Source organism: Penicillium subrubescens (assembly GCF_028828155.1).
Source record: "Penicillium subrubescens strain IBT 31985 chromosome Unknown utg000005l_segment0_segment0, whole genome shotgun sequence".
Classification (NCBI taxonomy): Eukaryota; Fungi; Ascomycota; class Eurotiomycetes; order Eurotiales; family Aspergillaceae; genus Penicillium; species Penicillium subrubescens.
Window position 1 is genome coordinate 3,128,178 of NW_026643155.1, and position 25,785 is coordinate 3,153,962.

At 51.2% G+C, this 25,785-nt stretch overlaps 8 protein-coding genes across 8 annotated transcripts; 4 read left to right on the forward strand and 4 right to left on the reverse strand.

Moving 5' to 3' along the window:
• Window positions 1–415: 415 nt before the first annotated feature.
• N7473_007639 (peroxisomal copper amine oxidase) lies at window positions 416–2,561 on the forward strand (the record flags this gene model as incomplete). Its single annotated transcript, XM_057153579.1, has 2 exons — window positions 416–503; window positions 562–2,561. 2 exons carry the CDS (start codon window positions 416–418, stop codon window positions 2,559–2,561), a joined length of 2,088 nt encoding a protein of 695 aa, XP_057007917.1.
• A 395-nt stretch (window positions 2,562–2,956) lies between these two features.
• N7473_007640 (uncharacterized protein) lies at window positions 2,957–3,998 on the forward strand (the record flags this gene model as incomplete). The annotated part of the gene is made up of 4 exons (XM_057153580.1): window positions 2,957–3,046; window positions 3,126–3,277; window positions 3,336–3,544; window positions 3,601–3,998. 4 exons carry the CDS (start codon window positions 2,957–2,959, stop codon window positions 3,996–3,998), a joined length of 849 nt encoding a protein of 282 aa, XP_057007918.1.
• A 368-nt stretch (window positions 3,999–4,366) lies between these two features.
• N7473_007641 (uncharacterized protein) lies at window positions 4,367–6,569 on the reverse strand (the record flags this gene model as incomplete). The annotated part of the gene is made up of 4 exons (XM_057153581.1): window positions 4,367–5,108; window positions 5,161–5,276; window positions 5,330–5,646; window positions 5,711–6,569. The coding sequence occupies 4 exons, from the start codon at window positions 6,567–6,569 to the stop codon at window positions 4,367–4,369; spliced, it is 2,034 nt and encodes a 677-aa protein (XP_057007919.1).
• Window positions 6,570–8,537: 1,968 nt separating this feature from the next.
• Window positions 8,538–10,613, reverse strand: N7473_007642 (ENTH domain protein; the record flags this gene model as incomplete). The annotated part of the gene is made up of 5 exons (XM_057153582.1): window positions 8,538–9,796; window positions 9,858–9,969; window positions 10,022–10,212; window positions 10,267–10,504; window positions 10,569–10,613. 5 exons carry the CDS (start codon window positions 10,611–10,613, stop codon window positions 8,538–8,540), a joined length of 1,845 nt encoding a protein of 614 aa, XP_057007920.1.
• A 917-nt stretch (window positions 10,614–11,530) lies between these two features.
• N7473_007643 (40S ribosomal uS17 domain-containing protein) lies at window positions 11,531–13,401 on the reverse strand (the record flags this gene model as incomplete). Its single annotated transcript, XM_057153583.1, has 4 exons — window positions 11,531–12,316; window positions 12,503–12,741; window positions 13,053–13,324; window positions 13,373–13,401. 4 exons carry the CDS (start codon window positions 13,399–13,401, stop codon window positions 12,248–12,250), a joined length of 609 nt encoding a protein of 202 aa, XP_057007921.1. The 3' UTR covers window positions 11,531–12,247.
• Window positions 13,402–13,580: 179 nt separating this feature from the next.
• On the forward strand, window positions 13,581–18,290 carry N7473_007644 (kinetochore-microtubule binding complex subunit SPC105; the record flags this gene model as incomplete). The annotated part of the gene is made up of 4 exons (XM_057153584.1): window positions 13,581–13,820; window positions 13,888–14,248; window positions 14,308–16,850; window positions 16,908–18,290. The coding sequence occupies 4 exons, from the start codon at window positions 13,581–13,583 to the stop codon at window positions 18,288–18,290; spliced, it is 4,527 nt and encodes a 1,508-aa protein (XP_057007922.1).
• A 421-nt stretch (window positions 18,291–18,711) lies between these two features.
• N7473_007645 (transcription factor domain-containing protein) lies at window positions 18,712–22,026 on the reverse strand (the record flags this gene model as incomplete). The annotated part of the gene is made up of 7 exons (XM_057153585.1): window positions 18,712–19,780; window positions 19,843–20,382; window positions 20,445–20,620; window positions 20,676–21,172; window positions 21,232–21,542; window positions 21,642–21,775; window positions 21,913–22,026. 7 exons carry the CDS (start codon window positions 22,024–22,026, stop codon window positions 18,712–18,714), a joined length of 2,841 nt encoding a protein of 946 aa, XP_057007923.1.
• Window positions 22,027–23,065: 1,039 nt separating this feature from the next.
• Window positions 23,066–24,215, forward strand: N7473_007646 (DUF1932 domain-containing protein; the record flags this gene model as incomplete). The annotated part of the gene is made up of 2 exons (XM_057153586.1): window positions 23,066–23,175; window positions 23,249–24,215. The coding sequence occupies 2 exons, from the start codon at window positions 23,066–23,068 to the stop codon at window positions 24,213–24,215; spliced, it is 1,077 nt and encodes a 358-aa protein (XP_057007924.1).
• Window positions 24,216–25,785: the final 1,570 nt, after the last annotated feature.

Consider the following 25,785-nt stretch of genomic DNA (forward strand, 5'->3'; position numbering starts at 1 on the left):
ATGATTGAATTTACAATTTCTTCCTCCTTGACATATTTGATTGAGCTTCAGTTCAGCGAAAAAAAAAAAAAAAAAGAGACTCCCTTTCTCTGTGGCCCGCAAGTGGCTGTTTCGTATAGCTATCGGTAAGCCCGACACAGAGAAGGTGTGGCTAGAATGTGTTCCGATTCGGCCATGCCGAAAAAAACCTCGGAACAACCGACTTCTGCCAGCAACTCAAACATTTACTCGGATGACATTCCGTACTGATAGGTCCTCAGGATCTGTTTCTCGGGCTAGCATGGCTCAGATTCCCCGTTGGCTAAAGCTCTGACACAAGACGCCAAGAGCAGAAGACGAGACATCTATTTGTTAACTTCATTTTCCACCTCTGAGTCTTGGGTTCAGTATTTGCGCTGAGGCCCCATCAAACAACATGGCCAGTTCTACAGGCACTGCCCCAAAGAGCTGTAGCTGCAGTGCCGCACGCACTACGTGCAACGACGTCTTAGTTCATCCTTTAGGTAACGGCTCTTTGACTTGCGAAGCAAAAATTGCAAGGCAACTAATATTTCTGCCCAGATCCGCTTTCAGCCGCTGAAATCTCACGAACGGTAGCAATTATCAGCTCATCAAGCAAATTAGGCCTCAAATTCAATAGCATCACTCTGCTTGAACCTAGGAAAGCCGACTATGCTGCCTTCCGTGATTCAAGTGGACCGCGCCCGATCAGAAGATCTTTGTCAATTATCATCTCTCGTGTGAGCCAAAACGTGTCTGAGGTCACGGTGAACTTGATCTCGCAAAAGGTCGAATCCTGGCGTGATATTAAAGATGTCTGGCCTATATTGACCTTGGAAGATCTGGATGTTATCGAACGAATTGCAAGAGTTCATCCGCAAGTCATTGAAGCCTGCAAAGGCCTGGGAATAACCGATATGTCCAAAGTCTTTTTTGACGGATGGGCAATTGGTGTAGATGAGCGCTGGGGATTGGAAAGACGACTCCAGCAAGCCCTCGCGTATTATCGTACGTCACCGACAGATAATCAATATGCACATCCACTTGATTTTACTGTCATCGCGGACACCGAGCGGGAGCAGATCCTCTCTGTGGACATTCGGACAGTCAATGGTGAACGTACGCATATTCCAATGGAGGAACACAATTATCTACCAGAACTTGTGGGGAAGAGCCAGTATCAATTCAATCGTCTCAAACCGATACACATAACTCAGCCGGAGGGAGTCTCATTCACGATGCATGGGAGGGAAATCCACTGGGCAAACTTGAAGATGCATATTGGTTTCAACTATCGGGAGGGTCTTGTGCTGTCTGACATTTGCATGCGAGATCCATTCGACAGCAACAACAGATACCGCACGATCTTCAATCGAGTGAGCGTGGTGGAGATGTTTGTACCTTACGGATCTCCAAAGAGCCCACATCACAAAAAACATGCATTTGATATTGGAGAATACGGCTCCGGGTTCATGACTAATTCTCTCAAACTCGGCTGTGATTGCAAGGGTGCTATTCAATACTTGGATGCAGTCGTGAATACGTCAAATGGTGATCCACTATTGATTGAGAACGCGATATGCATCCACGAAGAGGATAACGGTTTGCTCTATAAACATACCGATTTTCGGGACGGACGTGTCATCTCAGCAAGAGATCGGAAGCTGATAATTTCCCAAATTCTGACTGCGGCTAATTACGAGTATGCCTTCTACCATACGTTCACATTGGACGGCACCTATATGCTGGAAGTCAAGTTGACTGGCATGTTGAACACATACTGCCTCCACCCAAGCGAGGAGTCGGCTCCATTTGGCACGGAAGTGGCGAATCGAATCGATGCGCAGAATCATCAGCATATTTTCTCTCTTCGTATTGATCCAGAGATTGATGGTTCTAGGAACAGTGTTATTCAAAGTGATGCCGTTCCTGCCGACATTCCGGCCGATCAAAATCCTTATGGTAACGCATTCATGGCAAAGAAAACACTGTTTAAGACAGCCAAAGATGGTGCTGCCAACTATTGCCATGAGACATCTCGAACATGGGATATCGTGAATCCAAATATTGTGAGCAAGATTTCCAAGAAACCTGTCGGGTACAAGATCGTGAATACCCAATGTCCTGCGCTCCTGGCCCAGACCGAGAGCATTTTTGCAAAGAGAGGAGCCTTTGCGCAGAAGGCTCTCTGGGTTCTTCCATATCGTGACTACGAACTGTTCCCAGCCGGGTCCTATGTGTGCCAATCAACCGGGGAGCATCATCCAAACAACTTGACCATCACCGACTGGGTGGCACGCGACGAGTCAATCGAGAATACAGACATAGTCTGTTATGTTCAATTCGGGCTCACACACTTTCCTCGTACTGAAGATTTCCCTATCATGCCAGCGGAACCCGTCAGGGTTATGCTGCGCGCATCCAATTTCTTTGAGAAAAACCCTGCACTTTGGGTTCCGCCCTCAGAGCTAGATGCAGACTTTTCTTCAACAAGGGTGCCTCTGGAGACCTTGAAGGAACATGGTGTTCAGGGCAAGAGCGCTGTGTTGCCCAAGCTTTAAGGCTACAAATGGAAGCGCGATGGTAGATGCATGAATTGATTCTTAAACCGTTCACTTATTTCTTGCGGCACATCTATCTTAATCCATCTCTTGAAGTGAATTTTGAATTTTATACTTCTGCGCTGAAGAACTGAACCCCTCCAAACTTGAATATTGTAAGTATGAGATCGATCACCGTGTAGCTGCAGCTTACCTGCTCAACTTGACTTGAAGAAAATAATGTGAGCTTGGCACCATCGGTGCAGCGCCGAGAGATGGCCAAGTCACCTGATGGTGAGGCAGGGAGAATGGAAATGACCGTCGTTGGGTTGAGGGGCCATTTGAGATTTCCCATGCCCCGCCATTCTCCCATCCTATCCTATACACCCTCTTCTCAAGTATGACAAACCCCAGGAATGGCTGCAAAGTCAATATCGTTTGGTAACACAAACTCGGGACTCCAAATTGGAGAGAATTACGGTTCAATTGGTTCAATCAGGCCCCAGGTGTGTTTCACAATTACGTGATGTCAAGAACCTTGGAGTCAAGGAAACGTCACCTAATAGCTGTTGTCTTTGATCAAAGAGCGACCAGAGACCCCGCCAGATCCGGATATTTTCATCCCCTTTCGACGTGATCCGGACTTTTGTGGACCGCGGCACGATCCTCGATGATATCGCAGAGAGAATTTCTGCCCTAGCATCGAGGATAGCACTTGTCGGCCTCGGTGGTGTTGGGTCAGTACAGAGCAGCCTAGCAGTAAGGTGGTATGAACATTCACTGACACCACTGAAGCAAATCCCAGCTCGCAATTGAGTTTTGTCACCGGGTCCGATCTGCATCGCCAAATACCTGGGTCTTCTGGATCCATGCCAGCAATGCGGCTCAATTCGAGCAAAGTTTTCGGCAGATTGCAGATCAAGTCAAATACGAGGTCGCGGGCATCCCCAGTCCAACATCTTTCAACTCGTCGAAAATTGGCTTCAGGATACCAAGCACGGCAAGTGGGTTCTTATCCTCGATAATGTTGATGATGACAGTCTTCTTCGTATAAATCAAGGCCAAACCCAGCATCACGCAAATGCTTTGACAAAACCGCTTTTGGAGTTTCTTCCTAGAAATTCAAATGGCTCGAGTTTGATTACAAGTCGCAACAAAGAAGTAGCCCTGAAAATGCTGGACCCCAGGGACGTGATTGAAATTGGACCACTGGACAAGTCGGAGGCACTTGAATTACTGCGCAGAAAGATTGGACCTCAGAAACCAGCCTCCGGGGCCTCGGACGATGCACAGATCTCGGAGCCATCACAAGTCCTAGAACTTGTGGAAGCGCTAGACTTTATGCCCCTGGCCATCACACAAGCTGCCGGATACATCGCACATTATGCACCCCGACGCTCGGTATCCGGAAGAGCTTCAGGTGGAGGCGTTGGAGACGATGAGGGTGAAGCTGAGTGAGGATCATCCGCATACAATTGAAACGATGGGGTTTTTGGCTATGACCTGGAAGGAACTGGGTAAGACTGGTGAGGCTTTGGATTCATTGAGGCGTTGCTTGGTTATGGCGGAACGGGTGTTTGGACCTGACCATCCCAAGTTCATGGAACGGTCTCAAATACCTGATTGATTGGGAAGCGGAGGAGTTGGGTGTTGATGACAGTCCAGATTAGGAATTAAGTATGGAAAGAGTCTGAAGGTTATCATTCATTAAGGCTATTCCAGATGCTTCGTATATACCAGCATCCACCGTCACTTCCACGGGAACAGTACATACTAATTACATTATTTTGAATGGAGATTTAATAGTTTAAGGATCATCAAGAACCTCACACACCAGCCGGATCCATCCGTCCCTGAACCTCCTGCCACACCTGCCTCAGTGTAACCAAGTGGACCCGGTCCGCATGGAAGAACCCAAGCAGAATAGACCGGCACTCCTGCCAGGAGGTCACACCATGCAATTGCACCGCCGCCGCCAACTCCGTAACGAAATACGTGCGCTCAGAGGGCATCACCTGACTACAAGCCGCACCAATGAAAAGCACCCAAATCAGGAGATCGCGACACAGCGAAAACAGTCCCGAGGGGATAGTCGCTTCCAGGGCAGCCCGCAGTGCTAGAATCGGCTTTGGCAATAAGGGCGCAACCATGGGGTAAAAAGTCCAGATGGCACTGTTATGGTAACAAAGGCAGGCAAGGCGCGTACAGCCCTCGATCGAGTTGTCGCCCTTGATTTGGCCAGTGGGCGTGTATCGGTCTGCGTGGAGAGAGTACTCGACGTAGAGAACTTCGAAGTTGAAGTAATCTTCGGTGTCACTGTCGAATTCTTGGTACCCGCTGCTACCCTTGATCCACTCGGCGTACCAGGAGAGTTCGAGGAGGTCGTAGATAATTTTGGAGAAGGTGTCGCTGAAGATTCCTGGGATTTTCATAAGGGGGAGGAGACGGGTTGCGCAGAGGCCAACGTCGTCGTTGGGTGGAAGGAGGGACAGTCCTGGGGGACGGGTGGAGCGGACGAAGGGGAAGATGGGTTTGGTGAGGGCCATGCATGCGACTCGGATATCCGTCCTGATGGGAGATTAACAGATTGGACGTCAAGTCTAAGCAGGGGTTATCTTACCAATTGATTTGGAATCGGATGTCAGATGGCACGTCGGCGAAATTCTTGCGCATTCCGATCATTTGACGCAAGCCAGCCAGATGGATTTTTAGATAGTCGGGGTTACCCGATGCAATCTGATCACAATCAGTCTCAAATTTCGTCAGGTATATCAAAGCTGGGTACTCACCTCGATCGTTAATAATGTAGACACTGCAGCAATCAATTCATCACTGGAACACTTCACCGGGTCTGATAGACCCTCATTCACTAATCGAATCGTCTCGCCTCGATGGTGAAATGTATCAACCACAAGGGCACTGCGATGCTGATTCGGATCCCGAATGGGCAATTCACCCCGTTGCATGGCTGCATTGGAAGTAGACATACAAATTGCCGCATGGAGAATGGCGGGGTCTCGCTGAATAAGAGCGGCCCAATGGGCCTGCAACTTGGGTTTATACCGCGTCTGCAATGGATGCGCTTCTTGTGTCAAATCCCACAAAACTGTTGATTTGATGTTAGTCGATGGATCATAAATCCATGCTGGGGATGTCGAGGGGAAACCAACAATTTTGTAAATGCCGCATCATACGATCTGTAAGCTGTGTATGTCCCGTATTAAACGGATCATGTACTCCCGATCCCACATATGACCATGGAGAATAGCGTTGGGATGTCGTAGAAAACCCCACGACTCCATCGACTCCATCATAATTACTGTCCTCCCATGAATCCTCGCTCCAGGTTTGCTCAGTCCATGTTGCTGTTTCGGCCGGCACAGGCGTATAGTACTCCACGGCGGACGTGGTGGGAACTAATTCGTTTTTCAATGGAGGCGACTCGCTGACCTGCGAGCCCAAGCGACTACTGCTCGACGAGGACGAGGGTGTTGACACCGGGGGTCGGGGCGGACCCATTCCCCCCGGGATCGTCTCTGGTGGCTGAAAGGCCAGGTGTTTCCAGGATTTGCCTTTATATTTCTTGGTATTCTCCAATCGCTTTTTGCGATTGTGCTCTGACATGACATGGGACCGAATGCGCTTCAAGGTTTCTTCCTTTGTTCCCCCGGCGGCAGAGTCGGGGTCGGAATGGACCCAGAACAGCGTAGACTTTCCCGCCGATGCATTGGCCGCCTTACGAGGCTTACGGATCTTTGTAGGGGCATTGCGGTCTGTGGACGTGGTGGTGGCTGTCGCTTGAGCTTGCGCTGGCTGCTGAGATGTCGCATTGGGTGCGGAAGCTGGCGCTGCGGTCTGAGGGGGCGGTGCAGGTGTAGTTGGGGGGAGCGACAGCATTGACATTGTATAGGGGTCCGTGTCGAAATTCGGGTCGGTTTCAGCCCATGTCGAGGAGTCGGACGCTGGAGGCCGAGTGAGCACGGGGAGTGTTTGCTCATAGCCTCCGGGGAAGGATTGCTTGGCATCCATAGGTACGAGCTTAATCGGACAGCGTCCAGTGGGAGGAGGAAGGTAGGAAGAAGACGAGGCAGCTCGTGCGTACGAAGGACGGACTAGCGGGGTAGTCGAAAGGGGAGGTTGCTCGGCGAAGAAGACGAAGAAGTAACTCAGTCACTGTGACTCTGCCCCGGCGAAATATCCCTGACCCGTTCAGCTAGGAGAAGAATGAATTCTTCACGTTTATCATCGCATTGTCCGACGAATCACGAACCCCCGCTAATGTCGCTAGTGAAATGGTCGGGACTGCGCCGGGCGAGAGGTGAAATTTGTGCAAGATCGCGTCTTTTTTTCTTTCTCTTTGGACCCCACGGTATGTCTTGTAGGGGGGAGGGGAAGAGAGAGAAAGTGGAGATGAAGACCCCGAGGGCCCAGAGGGATGCGAAAAGAGAAGAAGAGGAAGAAGAACAAGATGAGCGTTGCTTTTCTTTGCGGCGGCCCCGGAACCCTAAAACCCGTTTTAAGTCTTTGCGCCTTAAGGGGCGAAGGGGGGTTCTATTATTACTGAACTTTATGTTTAGGGACTAATTACTCTCTTCGATTCTTACCTACGGATCTATTCAACTAGAACATTGCCGATGATTCCAACCCTTCTCGTACGACTGATCACCACCAATAATACCCAATCTTTTCCCCTCTCTTTTTTAGCGCCTCTAACGGTTCAGCAACGCCCACTGGGGACCTTTACTGGAGACCAAATTCTATGGTACGAGCTGCAATTGGCACATCCACCAACTTGACTGGGTCTTCACTGGACGAAAGCATCGGATCTCGGCCCCACGAGTCTCGACCATCTCGACCCTCTCTTCTTTTTGGGCTGTTCACTGTTGACTCCAATGGTCTCCATCAATAACCCATCAGTACTTCTAGGGGGTAATCCTCGTCTTGTTCAAATCAACTCGTTTGGCGGGCTTATTCTTTTCAGCTGCAGTTCGGTCCCAACTCGACCGAAACCCAAATCCCGACCGGACTCTCTAGTCTCGACGGTGCTGAACGGCGCTGGACTGGCGTCAATCCTAATAGACGGTGCATGAAGCGATTGCGTCTGAACCTTTCTGTCGGGTCCGTCAAGACACGCTAGTGGGAGATTACACTCAACTTCAAAGTACATATACAGCTCAGCTGCTGTTGTTTGACGACTAGCAATTCGGAGCTGAAAAGCAATTGATCACTGCATACATTGCCTACACCAAGGTCTTCGTACTGCGTCAGTCGAGTATATTGCAAGATCTCGTCGCTGTTTCTATTGAAATTGAGGATTATTTCATAGTTATCGAATGCTTGGTTTGGGTACTTTCGGCCCCTGCATAACCATCGTAAGATGACGAAAATCCCAAAGACACGAAAGTACCGTACTCACCTATACTTCGTACTTTGTACTGCTCATTACTTACGTATGTGCATGCTGGCCTCCAATGCCTTTTCAAGCTTACCGACTACGAAATTGCCGAGTGTCGTCAGCGGCGATCATCCTAGGCATATAAGCCCCGTGGCGTGCAAGCCAATCTGCTCTGATATAAGCACTACGGTAAGATCGGCAGCGATGATGTCTTGTATCCTTCACGCCTGTACAGTACACGGGATTACTCTTTGCCACTCGACGGGATATCGGCAAGACATGAGACCAAATGTAAAAGAATAAAAATTTCGCTAGATTATATGAACGTCATTGCCAGGGATGAATTCATCTTCTATCGATTGCGTCACGGCGCAGAGTCAGCGCAGCCCCGACTCAGCCGCAGAGAGACGTGCGAGCAGCCCGCTCTCGCCGGGCTAGACGCATGGAGACAGAGGGGGGGAAGAGAAGAAGGTAGATGGGCAATATGGAACGAGAAAGAGGAAGTGAAAGTACAAGAAAGAGAGGAATCTGAAGATTGTAGGTGTAAGGAGAGTCGCTACCATCTCGAACCCGTTTTCCCCATGCCTAGTAAATCCTGCTCTTTATGCCATGCCCGGTCTCGGGAAGACAGAGACTGTTTCCATCTGTTCTAACCCACCCATTGTACCGTTTTGGCCGGTCTGCCACCCTTGGCCAGTTTGCTGGTTGATGAACTGACTTTGGCGGAAGGGATTGGTACTTCCGGTCGGGTTGGGCCGCAGAGGAGCTGCTGCTGGAGGCTGCAGTCCTCCGTTCTGGGGAGGCGGCACGGACGAGCTACGAGCGAATGGGTTGGTTCCCGTGCGTTGGGGCTGAAGTGCTTGCGGCTGGGCCTGGGCTTGCGGGACCTGGGGGACTGGAGGAACCTGAGGTACGGGCTCGGGGGCTCCTTGATTGTAGTTGGGCTGTGCCATAGATAGGCGTTTGGCGAATGGGTTTGTGTTTTGCCGTTGAAGAGGGGAAGCAGGTGCAGGCGGTGCCCCACCCGTGGGGTTGTTGAGTAGCATTGATTGCCGGAAGGGATTGGCGCCAGTGTGCTGGGGCTGCAATGCCTGCGGCTGTTGTAGCTGCTGAGGCTGCTGAGGGAACGACGGGACCGCGTTCTGTGGAATGGGAGCCAGCTGTGATTGATATCCGTAGGACTGTGGCTGCGCCGAATATCCACCGAATCCTGCCCCAGTGGGCATTGATTGGAGTGGCTGCGCCTGCGGCTGTATTTGCTGCTGGCCGAAGGGATTGCCAGTGTTTTGCTGGGGGAAGCCTTGGCCATATGCATTCTGCTGGCCGTACCCAGTGGCCTGAGGCTGCTGAGGGAAACCAGTCTGCTGAGGATAGAAAGCTTGCTGTGGCTGTTGCTGCTGCTGGAAGCCCGTTTGTTGATAGGCCACTCCAGCGGGCTGGGCCATTGGTTGTTGGTTCTGTTCAATGGAGTCAAAGAAGTCAATCAGATCCGTAGGGGCTTGCTTCGGCGCTTCAGCCTGCTTGGGCGGGTTTGGCATGGGCTTAGATTGGTTGCTGGAAGAGGGCTCTGCGAAGGCGGATTCGGCACCAGAGGTCGGCGCACGCCCATCCTTCTTGATCCCTTTACCAGCCAGATATTCTCGCCGGCGAAGGTCGAAGTCCGGATCATTCAAATCATCTTCAAGGAGGCGCGCCAAGTCGGTGGAAGCATGCTTGAGCTTCGGGATCTCCAACCGGGTGGCGGATTGGAAGTGCCGAGCAACTCCCAAGAACTGCACCACTTCCTCCGTCTGTTTTGTGAATGTCTTGTAGATTGCCAAGGCACGTTCACTATCCGGTCTCGACATTTCAAAGTAATGCTCTGTTCATGGATATTGTTAACTAATGATGTAGCGCTTGGGGCCAGGAGTAGGTGAGTTTACCCAAGACATTGATAGTTCCTTCGTTCATGACAGAGTACAGCACCAAAAGGTCGAGTGTGAGGAGGCGGAACGCAGTCAAACTGATCTCATTCTCGGGTTCGTCTGTCAATAGCTGCGGGGTCTGTCAGCACTGCGCCGCAATCCAACTTTGGGAGTTGACGTACATCGCATCGCAACAGCGCACGAATCTGCTTCTGTACAACTTCTGTTTCCCTTAGAAGACCCTTATCCACGCTCAACCGCTTCAGGCGTCCGGGTCCGCTCCGCACGTAGTCGGTTTTGGTAGCGTCGAATGCTTTGGCGCGCGTCATAAGGTACTCGGCATATCGTCGGATGTTATGTCCCTGTGATTGCGCTACTCATGATATCAGTACAAAGTATCCGCGCAGCGTCTGTTGTAATGATTCACCTTCGGAGAAGTTGCTGGGTGCGATCTTCTTGGGGTTGTCGGAAAGATAAGACAGCGCTGCGTCTTGCTGGCCCTCCCGGATCATAAGGTGAACGATGATAAGCGCCTTGAACACGATTGTCCATGCTGAGTCTCGAAGCCTATGCTGGAGTGTTCGGAAGATCTCTGCGACACCTGCCTCGCCGGTATGAGTCGCCACCAAGATTGTTTCGACGTATTTAGATTTAGGGGCCGCAAGCTGTGCGCAAAGATGTGTTACTACTTGAGCAGATCAAATCCATTAAATAAAACCAAGCACTTACCTTGAGCTTGGTAGCCCCCTTTACCGACTTCTCGAAGTTGGTCATTGCCGTCAAAACTGCAGGTTGTTGGGGTCTGCTCCTGTCAGGGTCGATTGGGTTTAGGAGAACAAGAGTCTAGGTTGACAGTTGTCGGTGGAATGACTGAAGGGCCCGCTTCAGATGTCGTTATGATTGTGATGTGCGTGTAGAATCTCAATCATCACTGGTATTGCGCACGGGGTGGCTCATTGGGCCATGACGGAAGCCTGGGAGGGGGAGACGACGGCGCTTTGCGGGAAGGGAGGATAGGGGTAATCGGATTGACCGGGTTGTCAATTGGCAGTCCGGGCAAGCCCACGAGCACGACGATAAGTATGCAGGATTAAAGATAGGGTCGAGAGGTCGTGATCCCAAGGGACAACTAAGGCGGGTGGGCGGAGCTTAGGTGTCGGGCTCGTAGCCCCCCAATCGGGTATAGCGCCGTTCTCCAGCACGAGGATCGGCTGTATGTGCATGGCATTGAAACATTGCCGAAGATTGAATAGGGACTGTATACAAATATAGGTATGGCTGTAATTCTATCAAATATTGTTCGCTGTTCTCTCTTTTTCTGTTTGAGTCTTGGTTATTTGACATATCTCAGTCACAAGTCACAAATGTTGATGTATATTTATTGACATAGCCAGACAACATCGCAGTCAATATATATCTAGCCCAGGCAAGGTCAAGGTGGCGAATCGGTTGAACCTTACAATTCCACCTTGAGAAAGACGTGAATTGATACTAATCTGATAGATAATACACGTAGTCTATATATGGAAGTGTCCACTTGCGACACATACCTCCTTATAGGGAATGGGAGTCTCCAGTATCATAGTGACGGGCCCGGATCTGATCCAAGCCTCAACCAATATGGATGGAAATACGAGAGGGGAAAAAAGGACGCCATGGTTTTTCTTACCCCACGGGTTGATTCTTATCTAGGGTTCTTTGTGTGTCGCACGCTCATTGGCTTTGGACATGATGAACAGGTTCGTCGGTACCTTGCTAGATATAAATGGCTGTGACCGAGAGCCTACCAGGACAATTGGTCCCGTTGTTGTTTAGATATGCCCAAGCAACCATTACCTCCATCGTATAAAAGATATCCTTCATTCAAAACTCCACAGGAAATCGGAAATCTTCGGATCCTGGAAGTCAACTCAAAGCTAGCCCACTGCATGGCCATAGCCGCATTCACACGCTTTCTTTAGATGATCCGCGAGATAAGCCAGGTATGAGCATCGATACCAGGAAGTGTTCCTCCGTTCTGTCCTCTACTATAGTCTACGAGCAAATAGAAAGCCAAAGTCAAACAACTCGAAAATTCCATGGACCACAGAAATATGCAGGAACGGAAAGGTCGATTCCTCCTATCGTATCAATGACAACAGATTAAGAGAGCAGAAAACCCGGCATGCGGCACTGGGAACACTTTCATCCCAATGATTTTGGAGATAGCCCTCAACCAGGGCGGGTGTACGGTTTCCATGGCAGGAGGATCGATGAAATATTTTTGCTTTTTGTGTGGATACACATTCTTCAGCAAGGTATCTGGGACATGGAAACTCGTAAACTATCCCGAACCCCGTCCAAGAAATTCCTTTATATCCAGTTCAAACCGCTTCCGTCCATTCCGAGCACCCAGATCAATTCAACGCTTAGAACTTGCTGAAAGACTTGACGGCCTTGCCAGTGCGGGGCAGGACACGCAGGACGTTGAAGCGGACCTGTAGAAAGTCGAGTTAGTCAGGGATCACGGGGAAATGTATGATAGAACGATGTGAAGTGGGAGACGAGTGTAGCCAAAGGTTGAGACAGAAGTCGAGGATGACCAGCCAGTAACCTCCAGCGCCATCGTTGAAGTGAATTTTTTTGGCGTATGAATTTGAGATTTTTCGAGATTGGAAACGTACGGTCTTGGAAAGAGGACGGCACTGGCCGACGGTAACCCAGTCACCCTCCTCAACACGGAAAGCGGGGGAGACGTGAGCAGCCAAGTTCTTGTGGCGCTTCTCGTAACGGTTGTACTTGGAGACGTAGTGGAGGTATTCACGGCGGATGACGATGGTGCGGTGCATCTTGGTGGACACGACACGGCCGGTCAGGATACGGCCACGGATGGAGACGAGACCGGTGAAGGGGCACTTCTTGTCTGTAGAGTTCAGTCTGTTAGTGGGTTGATAATTTCACAGGGATATGGCGATTCGAGCAAGGTCTTCAATATCGCGGATCATTTTCTCCGAGGGCGGAGAAAGCGGCCTTCGCAAGCGACTGGAAAGAGACTGAAAAGATCTGCCTCTACGAGTTCATCGCATATGCCCGATGCTATTCACATCGCTATTCACGGGCCCAGAACGTTGCCCTGGCCGCTTGCTGTTCCAATCTCCACCCTCATTGAAAATACCAAAAATATCGTAGATCTCGTCGTGTCGCCAAAATTTTCGTATCGCAGGTCGTTCATACCGATGTAGGTGCCCTCAATGGCGGTCTTGGGGGTACGGAAACCGAGACCGACATCCTTGTACCAGCGGCGGGTCTGACCAGCCTTCTTGGACTTGGCCTGAGACTTCGAGTTCTGGAAGATGTGAGGCTGCTTCTGGAAAGCGCGCTCGGACTGGACGGTCAACTCGGTCGCCATGGTTGCGGTGTGTGTCGACGGGGAAGCGTTGTCGAGCTGGATAGAAAGTTGGCGTGTCGGGTCTCGGGATAAGGACGTCGAGGATGAGAAAGATTCGCTAAAGGCGTGGATTCTTGTGTGTGTGACCGCTAGTCTACTTTGGGACTAGTGCGGGTGCGGGTTAGGGCTTGCCATTTGTTTACGTTTTGAGTTATCACGTGATTTATTTCAACGCGCCGCGGACTCGGGGGGACGTGTAGATCTGCATGAGATATGATTAGAGAGAATGCGACCTGCATTTGATTCTCGAAACACAAAAACTCTGTGAACCTAACATGCTCGGCTGATTGTGGTATCTTTTGGATGCTGCCAGAATGTCTACACGACCGGACTCTGCGGCTACGCGCCCTCGTTCGCGCCGCTCTCTTGCCCATGTCCCGCGATCTAAGATGACGTCTGGCTTGGATAAGGAGAATGCGACGACGGACATCGGAGCAATGGCACCGTCTGGGTCCAACACCAGAGCTTCTGCCAAGGATAAGAAGTCCCGAAGCAAGAGCTTAGGACCTGGAGGACTCGATGCGCTGCAGCATTCTAATGGAAATCGTCGCAAGGTGGGTGTCGTCGACAGTTCCCCGCACGCATAGAAGACAGACCAAGCTAATATGGCATCCCCTGCAGTCAACCGCCTCATTTCCTCTCAAATCAATTCTCAAACCTACAGTCCCCGTGTCCCCAGTGCGAAACATTCCATCATTCGAAGAGACACGCCGGCGCACCCCGGCTCGGGATACATCAAGTCAGAAGGCCAATGTCGTCGGCAATGATCAAGGAAAAGAGGGGCTTCTGATCGACTTTGCAACACCACCCCAGCCCGCTCATACAGGGGAAGGAAATGTCGATAACCCATTCGACACCTTTAATGCGACATCTGCCATTCGCGACGAGATGGCTGCAACCAAAGAACGTGACGAGAAGGAGCGCCGGGAGCGGGAACGCCAAACGATTTTAGAGAAGCGAGAAGCCCGCCGAAAGTCCATGGGTATGTGCTCCGTGAGAACCAGAAAGCAATTGATCGTTGCTGACTTTCAATGTCTACAGCAAATCGTCGTGTCTCCTTCGCCCCCGAAGCCACACTGCACACCTGGAACGTTGTCGAGATACCCGATGATGCAACCTCGTCATCTGCGTCAAACTCTACTCGACGGGCCTCATCACTTACGAATCACCAGGACCAACAGCCCGCACCTACCCCGGCAAAGGAGGCCCCTTCGTCGCCAGATGATGCCGAGTCGGACTTTGGATTCTCCCCCGTTCGTGAGCAAGACTTGCAGCAGATGAGGGATCGCTCGGTATCAGAAGGCACAGATGATAGCCATGCAGACCTTTCCTCTAGCCCCTTCAGTGGAAGCTCAGCTGTGAGCGAAGATACTGGCGTTCACAGTGTGGAGGAAGAGGATGGAACTTCCTCCGCATCCGAGGACGGATTTGATGCCGAGAGCACTGCCATGAGCATGGATGATCTGACAGCCCGTTCTTCTGCTACCGTGCAGTCAGATATTTCCTCTAGCTCCAGCTCCAGCGCTAGACTCAACGACGCACTCCGCCAGGCTGCGAAGGAAGCTGGCACCCAAGCAATTGACGACACTGGTGAGGTTTCAATGGAAATAGCGGACCAAGAAATCACCGGCGCATTTCAGCCCTGGATCAAGAAGGGCCAAAGACAAAGCTTCGACTGGGATGACCTTAGTGCTCGACATGATCAAGAAAATGTCGAGCCCGCCAAGGCCTCCTCGGCGCCAGACTTCCCCGGTTCGGATGATATGGATGAGGACGAGGAGCTGAGTATGGATGTGACTAATGTCGTTGGAGGGATTTTGGGCAGAGCAACTGGACGCCGCCAGAGTGCTGTCAGTCGCAAGTCCCTCGGCCAAGAAACTAACTATGGTGATCAGACCATGGAGATGACTGGCATGGTCGGTGGTATTGCTGCCGCAGAATCTCCTGCTAGGACCTTTGACGAAGGCAATGAAGATGAAGAGATGACTATGGAGTTCACATCAGTCGTTGGTGGAGTGTTGAATAAGGCCCAACCGCCTCAACAAGCTGCGGACATCAGCATGGAACAAGCGGGCTCCTACACTCCCAAGTCGGACCGCATGTCTGTCGAGGAGGATGATAACTCCGACGAGGGCATGGAAATGGACATGACTAGTGCTGTCGGTGGTATCTTGCCACCGGGTTTGGAGACCCCAGATAAAGCTCAGGCCAAGAGGATCATGGAGCTTGAAACAGAGTCCGGCCAGCTGGGAAGCTCGCCCTTCCAAGACAGTGTCCAACAGTCTCCTCAAAAGTCTCCTGCAAAATCACCTCTTGCATTACACGTCGCTACTGTTGCCTCGGAGAATGGCAGCCCCAGCCTGACGAGTGTCCCGCCTAGACGGCTATCACGACGTAGCTCCGTTCTAGGAGCATCAAGAACTCTAGAATTGGACCCTCAACCGCAGTCGCCATTGAAGAGGCCAACCACGCCTCCGAAACAGCTGACGCCTCAACCCCGAGCTACAACGCCCAGCAAAACTCCTCCGTCTGCCAATGTCACCTTCCGCAGTGCCTCCCCTAAGAAGCTCTTCAAGCCCGAGCTTAAACAGTCGGCCGAGAAGCAGAAATCGTCTCGTCTGAGCATCTTTGAGCAGGACCTTTCCACTGGTCAGTCAACACCTCGGATTGTTCTCCAACCTCGCGAGGGACGTCGCTCTTCTGGCGTGGGAATTGACAAGGAAGGTCTTGGATCGCCTCGCGTTGCGGCTCTCCTGGATAAACGACTCACATTGGGTGAAAACACGCCGCAATTCGTTCCTCAAGAGCGGCCTCATGTTGGTGGTGTACGTTTTGAAGACCCATTGAAGTTGCAGGCTGAAGAGGAGCGGGAGCGCGAGGAGGAGGAGCCTCGAGAAGATGGTCAAATTCCTTTCCTTAATCCTACGAATCGGGATCCCACCACGAGCTTGAAAGATCTGATCTCACGCATGAGTCCGAAGAAGGGCAAGATCGGTAGTCGCAAGAGTCTCCATGTCGGTGCTGCTCGCGGTATTCTAGGCAAGCGTCCTGCTGAACTCGACTTGGACGATGAAGAGGCAGAGAACTCGCCAAAGAGACTGCGTGGTCATACTGTCAGCCCAGTCAAGGGTGTTCGGCTACCGGCTCCAAGCCATGATAGCACAAGCCGCCGATCCCCGATGCGTAGAGCTCGCAGCTCCTCCCCACTGAAGGGTAGTACCACCCCTACGCAAGAGCGTACAAGCGTTTCCACCAACGGAACAACGCTCTTGAAGAGGAGTCTCGATGCTCTGCATCTTGCTTCTGATCCTCAGCAGCCGGAGGAGGAAGAGGTAGTGGCTACTGTCGAGGATCAAGTTGAGGATGTTGAGCCGATCGAACTTCAGGATTTCCTTAAAATGACCAATATCCACTTCATGGAGCTCACCACAACAAAGAGGCGTCACACTACCGCGCCTGGCAGCGCTTCCAAGAGGCTGAGTCGGGCGTCTTCGGAGCATGTTGCTAAGCCAGGCGTGATCACTTTTGACGACTGTGTGACCGCTGGCTTCTGCACGGTACCTATGCTAGAGTTGTATCAACACGTAAGTTGGACTTAAACTGACCTGCAATCATGGAACTGCGTTGCTAACATACCTTAGTCTTGCCGTGAACTGAAGTCATACATCTCCGAAGGCCGCCAGGTGATTCGTTCCATTGAAGCTGAAACATACGAGGAAAACCCTCCTCTCTTCCGCGAATATGTGACAGCCCCGCCGGAAATTCGGGTCATAATGGACAACCAGTTCCGAAACGCGAAGACCCATGCACGCCTGCTCAGCAAAGCCACGTGGTATGAGTGGCGCATGAAGCTTCTCGAAGGCCTGAAGGAGGGTCTCCACCGGCATGTGGCGGATATGAAGGCAGATGATGAGCTGCTATCTAAACGCGAGGAGCTCCTGGGCAACGTGGTGCCTCCTCTGGTAGAGAAGCACGTGTCTCTTGAGCAAGAGGCAGCCAATTTGCAGCAACTAGTCGAAGAAATGGAGAACTGCGACCAGGAAGAGCTGCGCGGTGCACGTAAAAAGCTTTCTAGCGTCGAGGACGAGATCGAAGCTAGGAAACGCGAGCTTGGACAACTGCAAGCGGAGGTGCTGGAGAAGACTAACATCATTGAAGCTGGAAGCGAGCTGCGCGATGAGTTCCTTGCACAGATTCAGGAGGCGGAACGTGTCAAGGAAGAGTGTCGCGGATGGAGCGCTCGAGATATTCGTGAGCTCAAGTCTTCCGTCCAGAAGATCGAGCACCAGACCGGTTGGTCAATCAAGTCAGCGTCGACTCCAGCGGAGGAATCCGTCAGCCCGATGTTGACCATGACATACCGTGACCAGCTGCAAATCAAGTTCCACCCTGGTGCATTCACTACGAAGAACTCGGCCGCCGAGAAGACCAATCTTTCTCTGGAGTTGACTTCTATCAAGGGCAAATCGATTTCTCTCATCGCGTCTCTAGTCTTGCAATCATTGCAGCAGCATCTCGCCTCGATTCAGCAGTCCAAGATCACGCCGAAGCAGCTGCTACGCTTCATCTCAAGCGCATGGGACCGCACGACCGGCCTCGAGAACGAGGCTCGTATGCTCGAGTTCTGCGGTCTTACCCGCCTGACTCTCTCAGATCCTAGTGACGCTTCGCTGTCCCTGCGTGCTCGTTGCACCATCCTCGGCAATGCAGCTCCGTCATCTACGCCCGGCCATAAAGGCGCCGCGGCGAAAAACAACGGTGCAAAGCGGATCGACGTTGACTTTATCGTTCGCACGCGTATCGATACTGAAGTCAAGGACATGGAACAGATCGGGTCCCTTGACTTTGACATTGATGTCATCGCCACGAAGGTCTATGGCTTCGGCACTGGTAACAAGTCAGGCCTCTCGGGCAAGGAGATGCAGAATATCCTGGGCAATGGGATGGTCCGGGATGAAGGACAGACTCTTGGGAATGGGGTCTGGTGTAAGGCTGTGCAGACGCTTACTGGATCGGTGTTTTAATGGGGGTTTATGATATACTGGTATTTTTTAAGGGGCTGGATGGATTGGGCTTGGATTAGGATTCGGACGGGACGGGTTTGGGGGTATGGGTTTAACCAATGGTGTCTATTGTGGTTATGGAGCGTTTTATTTTACCTCTGGCTTGAGCGATTACCATTTAAATGATTATGCCTATTTTTCACTTATACACATTTTCATCTTCTGTAAAAACTGAGTGGTGATATCCCTCGAAGAAATGCCCACTTCCTCATCCTAACGACTCAACCAGATGTCCAAAGATCGTCATAAGGTAGGAAAGCAAGTAGACTATCCCATCAGATGACAGGGCAGAGCAAATGTACAAAGAAAAACACTGTACATACATACACCCACACGAAGAATAACGACCGGAAAATAAACAAACGCTAAGATCAACCCATAACTAAAACAATCCCAAAAACCCATTCGGCCAAATCATCTCCGCCGTATCCTGCGCCATCCCTGCATCCTGCCCCGACCTCGGCGGCATATAATTATTATACCCCATATTCATACCAGAACCGGGACCTGTATACCCAGTCTCCGCAGTAGACGGATCCGCCTCCGCGGGAACATTCAAGAACGATTCCGCCGATAGAATGGGGAGTTGAATATTCTCTGCCTGCGCGGAGGAAGCGATGGCCTCGCTGGGAAAGAGTCCGGACCAGACGTTATCGCCGAATTGCCAGTCTGCGGTTAGAGGGACTTGCCATGAGGCGGGGAACATGGTGTTGCCTGGTGTGGTGCTGCTGGTTGAGAAGGGGGATTGGGTACTGTCTAGCGGGGAGGATTCGGTTGTGTGTGCTTGTGCTGCGGCGGTTTCTTGTGCCAATGGCCAGGTTGAGAAGTCTGTGGCTGTTGTTCCGTTGAGGTTTTGTAGGCCCAGACCGGCCGGGTAGTTTGTATTTGGGAGAGGGGTTTGCGAGGGGAGGGTTGATGGGAAGGAAGTCGGGCTTAGAGGGACGACGTAACCGTCTGAATTGACAGATGGGAAGCCCTCGATGGTTTCAGGGATACCTAGCGCGGACATGTGGGGATACGTTGAGGGTGAGATAGTGGATGCAGGCGGAGCTCTGGATTTGGAGTGGTGGTGGGACCCCGTGGAGTCGGTTGTTGTAGATGTGCGGAGGGTTGAGGGTTGATGGCGGGTCTTTGCGTGTGATCTTGAGGGTCGATGGTCATGTCGCTTTGCTCCAGGTTGTTGACTCTCATGGCCTCGGTCATCTGGACTACGGGCCCGTTTCTCTTCTTTCTCGATTGCTAGTCTGGCAATGCGTTCGAGATTGGCACTCATGCGGGTCATGAAACCGGCGTAATGGGCAGGCCCGTCGCCTGGATGGGATAGAGTTGCGAAGAATGTTGCCACCATGTTGAGGGATTGGAGGTCATCCTGTATTTGGGAGTGGCGGGTGTCGCGGATGATGTGTGAGAAGATAGTTGCTGCGGCTAGGAAGATGTAATATAACAAGGACCTATAATGATTGTTAGCCAGGCTAGAGACAGAATATCGAAACCAAATAAGCGTTCTACTTACCAGACCCATGCAATATCTCCCCATGGCATATTGTTGACCATCCTAAGCGTATCCCGCGCAGCAGTCACACAGATGACACTTGACTTGGCAGCATGTGCCTTGCTGAGCGCCTTAAGCTCCCTCGGCTCTGGCCGTTCATTTATCAAATAGTTGAGTAGGAGAGGTATTCGATGGATCATGATCAAGGCATTATAATAGACGAAATGCAGGCCAATGGCTGCGAATCCCATCAGGAAATTCGGTTCAGCAACTTTCTGCCGAGGATTTTCATCGAAAGGATAGTCTTTTCTCCACGCCCTGAGTTCTGCATCTAGCTCTTGAACTGATTGGTAGATCTCGTGAGGTGATTTGAGCAGTGCTTTGGCGGAATAGAGTTGACAGAAGATGCGACTTTTTATCAATGACATGCGGCATAGCTGGCGGAAGAAGGGAATATTGGTTGAAGAAGAGGAGTCGCGGTCATCTTCGAGTTCCTCGGGCAGGGGCACATCAAAGTCCTCGGGGTGTTGAGAGGGAGCGTTTCCAGCACGCAAGCATGTACTAAAGGGCAGTCGTTAGATTTGGATGCAACACGGCTTCTTATTTGATACGAAATTGCTTACCTCTGATCAACAGTAAAGGCCACCCAAAACACTCGCCGCCTCTGTTCTTGCTCGACAGGGCTCAGCTCTGGCCTTGGGAGATCTCGGTGAAGGCCCATTCGCTGGCATGACCGCATGGCTGCCGTAATGAAAGGCAATGCTGATTGAGTACCGGAATTACCTCGCAGGAAGAAGGCCTACCGCAAATATTAACACATGATTATGATCAATTCCAAGGAAGAAAGAACTTACCATGCTCAGCAAAGCCTGCACACTCAAGAGATCCGTACGGCGCAAGGCTAGCTCCGTAAAGACAGACATGGCATTCTTGAAATACAAGCGGGCCTTTTCACGATCCTTTTCTGGCTTCAAGCTATTCGAGAATCGAAACTCGTATGCCAGACAAATGACCATGTTGATACTCGCCCATCGAGCGGCATCCTCACAGGTTTGCTGTGTATATTGCCACTCTACCATCTTCATGAAGCTTTCTTCATGATAAATTGGGAAGAGTCGGTTGGCCGTGTTGAAAAAGTCTTTGATCAGGGAGAAGACTTCTGACCTGGGCGGCAGGGGTTTGTAGACCTGGGAGGCGAACAAGTCGTGAAATACATCGGGACGCCATTGAGTCCACGGATTATCATGGATGGAGTCGGTGGTCAAGATTTTCAAGAAGCTGACATCACCCGTCTTGCTTTTGATCCATTCAATTCCACCCCGTGATAGGAGTGATAATGAGCATGAGCGTCCTATGAATTCCAAGTTAGTGGGTTCTACTAGCGAAAAGGAGAGCCCGGTAGCAACGAACCAAAATATCTAGAATCGTCTCGCTCGTGAGACCTGAAAATAGGGGCGGCCTCAACGTCACCTACACTGGGGAAATAGTCCACCTCCCCAGAAGACGCACGAGACGTAAAGGAAATGTGCGATGAAACGTGTGATGTTTGACCCGAAGATTGAGGCCGTGGATTGGAGAAATCCCCCTTCTCATCCGTTGGATCATAATCATCCTCAGATAATTCATCTGGGCTGATGTCACCTTCATGCAAGATGCCGGCTGCCTTCAGCAAGGATTCGATCCTTGAGAGACGATCTTTCAAAGAAGCCACATATTCATCTCTATGGAACCAAGTAAGTATCGAGATCTACCATTTTGATAAAACGTGGCCCATCCTCAAAGAGATAAGGAATTGGAAACCAAAATTCCAAAACACATACCTCTGATCCTCCTCACTTAGCTCCGACACGGCGGGAAATACACAATTCGTCCTGCGCCGCACACACTGTACACAAATCGAAGCAGACCCCTCGACTTCACACCTCGTCTTCTTCCGATAACACATCTCACAAGCCTATCAACCAAGTCAGCAAGGTGTTGAACCCCATCAAACATTGCCCATCTGGGCCCATCGATCCGAGCCCATCAAGACCACATCCAAACGAAAGCGGGACTCGGCGGGACGACAGAAAAAGCAGGCACATCACATACCCTCTGACTTCGTCTCCGCCCAACAGACGGTAATGTATTCGCCATGGCATGGGTGGAGTCGTAATCCTCAACTTTCATGTCATGGCGGGGGGTTATGCTAACCGTTTGCCGCATTGCGTTGTGCATTTGCCTCCCCGGGAGTCAACCGCGACAGTTCATGCCAAGACTTTTTTCTTCGAGTGGGCGGCTGTGGTCATCGGCGGGAACGGGAGGCTCTTTTAGCGCGGACTTAGACGCGCAATCTTTCTTTTCTTGTGAGAATTGTGGTCAAGTTGATTTGGATAGAGGCCTTTGATGAATCCGTGATTTTTCTCGAATTTACCATGTCGGAGTTGGGGATTCGGCGGCGGAGTTGCTGGGGGGTCCGTCGGGCACTCGGCACTCCGGCACGTTGCGTCCCGGAGTTTTGAGCTGTGATGGTTGCACTCGAGGGAATTCTGGGGATACCTACGGGGGACTTGATCTTATACGGTTTCATGTGGGATTTACAAGTAGTTTGCATGTACCTTGAAAGTAATGCACACACCTTACAAACCCTTTAGCCTTGAGGTCGGAGAATAAATCCATTCAGAACAAGCCTTGGTGGCAACGGGCTCTAGGACACTCTTGGGAAGGGTTGGCTGGAGGCTTGCTCTCTATAACTTTTGCTTTTTTAGTTCCATAAATCTATCATGTTACACGCTCGTGTACTATACAACTGTCTTCAAGTGCGATGAACCTGCGCTACACCACCAACGAGAACTCAGTACCCTGGACACGGATGATAGGCAACTCTTGATACCTGTCGTGCAGAGTATATGGACGACACCCGAGCAGATCAAAGCTATTCAGTAGTGGATAACCTTAACTATAGGCTAATATGATCCAAGATAACCTTCAATTCCCCAGCCGAGGTAGTTTATCGCTCTAGTTTATCTGCTCGGGCACCTGTCCGTAGCTGACAAATGATCCCCGCACTGATTCCGCCTTGATACAAACACTTGAGATAGGCTCTATGGAGACGATAGCACGATGCTGATGGGAATCTGGATGTGGATGACGCCAGCATAAGCCTGATAAGACTCCGTTTGCGTGCTCTGCCAGATCTCTCACTACATAAACACCTAGTCTCCTTCGTAAAACTACTTCTACAGTATACACCTTATTACCCAACATGCGTGCCACCACCGTGGGAATCATCTCAATCGGGGACATGGGCCTAGGCATAGCCAAACTCCTCCAAGCCCACGACTACCGAGTCGTCACCGTCAGCGAGGGACGAAGGTAACCTTACTCAACTTACCCCATCCCCCATCTACCCTACAAAAAACCAACTATCTCACAATCTCTACACTAGCAAACATACCCTCTCCCGCATCCACGCGGCCAATATCGAAATCCTCCCCTCCGACACAGCCCTCGTCGCACAGGCGGACTACATCTTATCCATCGTCCCACCACGTAACGCCTTAGCCACCGCCCAACGCATTGTGGGGGCCTGCACAAATCCCGATACAGCACGCCAACGGGCCACGATCGACGATATCAACGGCCAGCCAGCCCGTAGCCCGCTCTACTTTCTCGAACTCAACGCCACCCCGCCCCGATTAGCGGGGGAATTGGCAGACCTCTTCGTAGAGGACGAGTCCGCCACGTCAACACCTTTCGTGCGGTGCCACTTTCTTGATGGTGGGATTATTGGTGGGCCGCCAATACAAGCACCAGCACCAGCTGCGGCACCAGACGCGAATCGAGACACAGATAGATCCCCCGCAACGTGGAAAAGACCCAGCGTCGTCCTGTCGGGACCAGTGGTGGACCACCTCCCGCCAACCTTCGCGACACTCGCAACCGCGCTGAACGCGAAGATCGTCTCACACCGCATAGGCGCCGCGTCAACGCTAAAGCTCACCTTCGCCGCTTTGACAAAGGGCCTCACGGCACTATCAATTCTCTCCTTCTCGACCGCGCAGCGCGAATCACTTCTCCCAGAGCTCCTGTCCCATCTGGACGAGTACTCGCCGGCGACGGCGGCGCTGGCGCGCGGCGGTGTCGTCGCGATGAGTCCCAAAGCGTACCGATGGGAGGAGGAGATGCGCGGGATCGGGGAGGCGCTGGATACGCAGGGCGGGTGGGATGGAGTCGGGGCGAGTGTTTACGGCGGATTCGCGGAGATATATCGCGTTGTTGCGGAGGATACGGTTTTGGGGCGGGAACGGGTTGGGGCGCGAGAGCGTGGGACGAGTGTTGATGATGCTGCGATGCTGATTGCGGATCGACGGCGGCGAGGAGATCGCGATGAATATCAAGAGCCGAGGTCTTGAAAATGTAATTGCAATTGCAAATGCATGATTCAGGTTTGGATTTGAGGGGACCTTCAAGTAGTGTCTAGATCCCAGATCTAGATCCCGTTGAGAGAGATCTCACTTCACCGTTCCGAATATGGTTATCAAGCGTTCATGCATTAGTGTCGAAATTTGGGACCGTTTGGACGCTGCGGAAGTAGCGGACAAAAGTACCGGAAGAGCTCCATGCTCCATTCTGCGGCCAAAGCTAAGCATGTCTAAGACTTGGAAGCCGAGATGGGGAATGAGCACGACATCCGCTAGTTTGATGTCATCGGGGAGGAAGGTGATATCGATCACATCGGGCAGCCTTTTCACAAGCTATTTCTTCTTTTAATTTCTTTTCATTTCTTTTTTTCTTTTTTTTGTTAGTGCCGCTTCAGAGCGTTTCCGCCTGGACACATGGAGCTGCCAAGCTTTGGAATTACGAGAGTGCAACGGGGCCGTTCAGACCGCGTCATCGGAGGACGGAGTGGAGAGGGACGGAAGTGTATGTCCAGTGTCCACTGGTGCTCTGAGTCTAGAAACAAGAGAGACAGACCGGCGAGCTGTGATTGGAAAGCTCTTTCTAGACATCTTTCTCCATGGTATAGATACTATTTCTGTGGTCTATCGTTCAACTCGTGACTGCGAGATCTGTCCGGGGGTTCACACTTATGGAACCCCACTGTATCTGGTCCAGTTGGCTTGTAAGTCGGTGGTGATCTAGTAGTCAGTCCCTGGTTAGAAGTTAGAACCAGTAGGAGAAGTAGGAGAAACTCAGTCCGAGCGGAGGATTACCGACTTACAGTATTGTAACTTGTCATAATTATCTATTCGCTGGAGCCCCTAAACTTTGATAGAGCGCGGACAGTTGGTGGCTCCTCCGAAACAAATCTGGGGAAGCATTTTAGCCGCTATTCAGTTTGGGCTAGAAGTGAATGGGCTTTAATAACAATAGCTCTACTGCCTTCTATCCTTTCATTTTTTTCTACTTTATATTCACTTTTATGAATTCCTTGTACAGTTCTGATCATATAGTATTTCCCATTCTCCTTCCTTTCCCACAAAGCGGTGAAGACTCCCTTTTGGGAGGAGGCCGAAACGGACCAACCAGACGGCGTGATCACGACATTTCTCCATCTGATCAGATCATCAGCGATCTGCTGCGTGGCTTGTCCTCTTCCAGTTACTGTCGGGTTACTAGTCCTCTGGTCACTCTTTATTTCTCGGCTTCACTTATATGGTTCCGTATCATTTCAATACCATCTGCATACCGAGGTTCTCCCCCTTCTCCCCTACTTTGATTCCTATCATCATCACTCGAATACATCTCCCATACCAACTAGTATCGTCATTCCTCCTCCTCCTCCCTTCTTCTCTTCTACCTTCTCTTCCTTCTTCTCTCCCGACTGGTCCATCTCATCTCCCCCTCCCCGCTCAATTTCTTCCTCCCCTTACCAACTTCGTCTTTGTGTTTGATTATTTTTCGCCTCTTCCGGCTGGCTGGGCCTCGTGCTGGTCGCTGCTTATGTTCCTTGTTCCCCCCTTGTTGGACCTTGTTCCTCTC